This window comes from Sciurus vulgaris, assembly GCF_902686455.1.
Source record: "Sciurus vulgaris genome assembly, chromosome: 11".
Lineage (NCBI taxonomy): Eukaryota > Metazoa > Chordata > Mammalia > Rodentia > Sciuridae > Sciurus > Sciurus vulgaris.
In genome coordinates, this window is record NC_136472.1 from 64450715 (window position 1) to 64455908 (window position 5194).

A 5194-nucleotide genomic window follows, 5' to 3' on the forward strand; every position below is an offset into this window, starting at 1 on the left:
CTCTTATGAGTAGTTGTGGTGAAGAAGCAAGACAAACAGGGCTATGGGGCCATGGACTGTAGGATTGAATTAAGAGGAGGCTGCAGGGGGCTGGTCAATGTCTCATTTAGATGGGCCCCGAATTTCACGGCATCTGCTTCTATGATGGCAGAGACCATAGTGTGAGTAATAATAGATTTTACTGATACTATAATCTAGTCTCCTTCATTCCTACTTTACCTGGGGACTTAAGTTAGGAGACTGGTTAGTAACAGCATCTGCCCCCCAAAGCTGGACCATGGGAGTCATCCTGAGCTCTTCCTTCTCTCTGATTACTTCCTATCCCTAAGTCAGCAATTTCTGCCAATTATCTCTACGAACTTGTTTCAAACCCGTTCCTTCCTCATTCTCTATTTTTCTATCACCCTGGCTCAAACCTTTATCCTCTGTCTCCAGGAGTATTATAGTTGCCTCCTGACCAGTCACTTGTACAGATGTGCTTCATTTTGTTGTTAAAGTGATCTGAATACATCTAACAATTTTACTCCTTTGCTAAGAGTAAAGTAAATCTTCACGTGTAAATTATGGCTTTTTATAAACTGTTTTGAGTTGCATCATCTGTCGCCATTTCTTCTCCACTCCATTCTTTTTCTTTTATAGTGCCTTCCATTCTTCTTTATTTTTTGATTTGTTCTTTTTAGATATAGATGGCAGTAGAATATATTTTGACATACATACATGAAGTACAACTTACTCTAGTTAGGATCCCATTCTTGCGGTTGAACATGATGTGGAGTTACACTGGTTGAGTATTCTTATATGAACAGAGGAAAGTTTGTCTGATTCATTTTACTGACTTTCCTATTCCCATCTCCTCCTCCCTTCCCTTCGTTCCCTTTTGTCTAATTCAATGAACTTCTATTCTACCCTTCTCCCACACTTATTGTGTGTTACCATCCACATGTCAGAGAGAATATTTGGCCTTTGGTTTTTTTGGGATTGGCTTACTTCACTTAGCATGACAGTTTCCAGTTCCATCCATTTACCAGTAAATGCCATAATTTCATTCTTATTTACGACTGAGTAATATTCCACTGTGTATATATACCACAGTTTCATTATCCATTCATCTGTTGAACAGCACCTAGGTTGGTTCCATTGCTTAGCTATTGTGAACTGAGCTGCTATAAACATTGATGTGACTGTGTCACTGTAGTATGCTGATTTTAAGTCCTTTGGGTATAAACCCAGGAGTGGATAGCTGGATCAAATGGTGGTTCCATTCCAGGTTTTCCAAGGAATCTCCATACTGCTTTCCAGGGTGGTTGTACCAATTTGCAATCCCACCAGCAATATTTGAGTGAACATTTTACCCCGCATCCTTGTAAATATTTATAGTTACTTGTATTCTTGATAATTGCCATTCTGACTGGAGTGAGATGGAATCCCAGTGTCACAGCCCATTCTTAATATAAATGCAAATCCCCACATTTCTTGCTTCATCATTCTTTTGTGCCATTTTAATGCTACTTCTTGTACTTGGAACATCTTTCACTTGTCATTACCTGACTTTGCTTAGTCATGTTGCAAGACTAAGTTTTCATATTTTATTTTCCAGAAAGTGTTATTCCACAATCCTGGTAGGGAAACATGGACCTCCTTCGGGCCGACTGCTCCCCATTGACTTACCATATTGGAAGTGTAAGTGCAAAATTACAAGTACACACACACATAGTTTTTGTATAATATAGTGTTTGAGTTCAGACAGTGATTTAGTTGCTTTTGTATGGGCATGATGCCTGGCATTAAATAAGTGCTCAGCAAACTGTCATGTTGAATTGAACTCCCTACAAGGACACTGATAAAATATTCTCTTGAATTCTACCTTCCTACTGTGCAAGATGTTTAACTGGAAGACAGGCAGATCTTGCCAAGGTCACAGAGATTTTCCTGTGAGTGTAGTTCTGCTGTCCATACAAGGGAAGTGGAATACATCCTCTCGGTACTCAAAGGGGAAACTCAGGCACTGGTGCCCTGCCTGTTAGGGCAGCTTCATGGCGTTGAGTGCCAGTGTGTGTCGGATTCTTTCCATGTATTAATTAAATTCCTTAAGCTTTAATGTTTCTTTATTGCGAATAAAGTATTAATATAGTAGAAATTCAAAACTGAGAGTGCTCACAGTACCATAGTTTCATCATTTTGTACCTTCTTACCTTTCAGCCTTTGTTCTTTTTTTTCCACTAAATAATATCGGACAATACAGTTTCCCTTAATAGTATGTTATAAATACTTTCCATTTTTTTAAAACTTTAAAAAATATCGCCCAAATCACATCCCTTTCACCTCCTTACACTGAAGAAGGACAATGAGATTCTAAGATTTGCTTTAAGATGCCATAAACAGTTGTTTCAGTGTTTGCTTTGGAGTTCTTAAATTGCAGCAAATTTCTCCTCGCCCTTTCCAGTCTTATGATGATAATGTAAATGAAAGTAGATCATTTAAAAAAAAATTATGTAGTGTGATCTGTAACAAACTTTCTCATTTTTCACCAGTTCTAATTTCTTTGTAAATCTAGTCCCTTGGAACGATGATTGTTGTAAAAATACTAATTATAATGCTTAGATTTTAGAATGACCTTATAAAGATCTATAAATAATGAAGGACACATTATGCCAATGGTCTATGTGTTTTTAAGTGTATTTAAGTATGGTTAGAATTCCAGCCAAATAAAGTGATGATGGTGTTGAGACCTGATTTCCCAAAAGATAGAAATCAATCCGGTTTTCTGGTCTTATGCTTGTCCCACGGTGTGGACAAAATAGACCATCTTTGCATAAAGTTTGTCCAAAAAGTTTATTCAATATACCATCTTAGGTTTGATAACTTTAAACAAATCCCTTACACCATTAACAGTGCTGACATCAATAGATTGATTGTGATTGAATAGTGTAGGTCAAGCGGATCAAGCATTAGAAACAGACGACTTGAATCCATATCGATGTAAACAAATTATTGAACTCTCTAAGACTCTCTTTTCTCATTTGTAAATTGAGCAACATTTATAATTCCAGAATCAGATTTATAGGAAAAAATAAATGTAGAAGCATCAGGGTTTTGGAATCTGGATTTGAATACTGATTTCACTTCTATTTATCTGTACGGGTATGGGTAATCTACTTCCTGCCTCTTTGTCCAGACAGTTTATTTGTAAAATAAAAATGATGGTACCTCTTCTTCAGGTTGTTGTGTAAGAGAAAAGATTTCACATCTGTGATGCATTCAGAATGGGGCCTGACAAACAGAAAGTACAAACTATTGTTTGCTAAATAAATTAAATAAAATAAATAATACTGATTACTCTTACTATCATTTTTATTGATTTTAGAGTATCTCTCAACTGCTTTTTAAAGGCAAGAGTTAAAACAAAGAAATATTTAAGCAATCAGTTGAGCAGTATGTGGTAGGTACTGATATGGGTAAATGAACACTAGACAGTTCACTAGCTGTCTTAAATTCAAAGAATGGACCCTAAGAATATATTCTGGCAGTTGCCTTCCTCAGGGCCTCCTTCACGTCTCTGTTCCTCAGGCTGTAGATGAGGGGGTTTAGCATGGGGATCACCACCGTGTAGAACACAGACACCACTCGATTTTGGCTGGTGGAGAAGCTGGACTTGGGCATCACATAGATGAAGGTGATGGTTCCATAGTAGAGAGTGACGGCAGTGAGGTGGGAGGTGCAGGTGGAGAAGGCCTTGTGGCGCCCCTCAGGGGAGCGCATCCTCAGCACTGTGGTGAGGATGGAGACGTAGGAGACGGCGATGACACACACTGTGACCACAATGATGGAGCCGGAGGAGATGGAAGGGATGATTTCAATTAAGGAGACATCTGAGCAGGCTAGTTTCAACAAAGGGGAGAAGTCACAGAAAAAGTGATCTATTCGATTTGGTCCACAGAAAGACAGACTCAGTAGACAACTAGTAAATGTCCAAGCATTCACACAGCCACCCAGGTAGGAAGTCCCCACTAGGAGGATGCAGACTCTGGGGGACATGTGGGTGGAGTACAGCAGAGGAGAGCAGATGGCCACATAGCGATCATAGGCCATGGCAGCCAGCAGGAAGCACTCAGCGGTCCCACACGTCACCACAGAACAAAGCTGGGCTTCACAGCCAGCCACAGGGAGGACCGTTCCATGTCCTAGGAATCCTATAAGCATTATAGGTGTGACTGATGTGGAACACCCAATGTCCACCAAAGCCAGGTGGCTGAGGAAGAGGTACATGGGGGTGTGAAGCCGAGTACAGCTTCTTATTAGAGCGACGATGCTGGTGTTGCCCACTAAAGTGACAACATGTATTCCTAGAAATATCACAAAGAAGATGGCGCAAAGTGTAGGATCCCCTGTCAACCCCACGATGATGAACTCTGTCACAGTGGTGTGGTTTCCAGCCTCCATCTCTGTGTGACTTGTTCCTGTTAAGGAAATGAGGATGTTTGTTAGTGTTTTCATTCCACACAATACTGGTTTTCTTGAGTTACTCAACAGACTCCTTTGTAGTAACCTCTTCCTCTGCCCATCTGGTCAATATCAATGATCTATAGGATTTCGTTTTTTGTCCCCCCAGAAAAGGAGCATGATTGAGAAACTTCTCTGCCATCTCAGTTATATTCTTTTCTTCTTGTGTTATTTATGTAAAAGTGTCTCCCAAACCTTGACTCCTAAGTAGATCTCTATCCCAAGGTCCAGATCCATAGTTTCAATGAGTTTCAATTGGTATTCTCATCATTCTCAGTGATGTATTCAGAAACCTACAAATACCTCAAACCCAACCTTCCTCCATCCATTTCTTCAACCCCTCCTCCTGCATTTGATATCTGGGGAAGGACTTCACCCTCTGCCCAAGTCTCTCACGTCTGTGACTTGGGAGTCTTCCTAGGCCTCTTCCTCTTGTTGTACCATATCTAATAAAATCCTATTGATTCTCTTTACAACTTGTTTCCCATTTTTATCTCTTTTGTCTCCTCCTTTTCATTTCCAGTGTTCCCTAGGCCCTAGTCAATTCTTCTCTATATTATTTTATTTACTTATTTTCTCCTTTCTTTTATTATTTTTCTTTTATAATCAACAAAAATGTGCTATCTGATGTCTTGTTAGTTTTAAAAAATGCCAAAACTATTCCTTTAATTATTTTAATGCTTTCTCAGATCTT

General features: G+C 39.4%; 1 protein-coding gene across 1 annotated transcript; it reads right to left on the reverse strand.

Annotated features, from left to right (window-relative positions):
• Nucleotides 1-3507: 3507 nt before the first annotated feature.
• Nucleotides 3508-4440, reverse strand: LOC306640985 (olfactory receptor 5P1-like; the record flags this gene model as incomplete). The annotated part of the gene is made up of 1 exon (XM_079105758.1): nucleotides 3508-4440. One exon carries the CDS (start codon nucleotides 4438-4440, stop codon nucleotides 3508-3510), a length of 933 nt encoding a protein of 310 aa, XP_078961884.1.
• Between the last annotated feature and the right edge of the window lie 754 nt (nucleotides 4441-5194).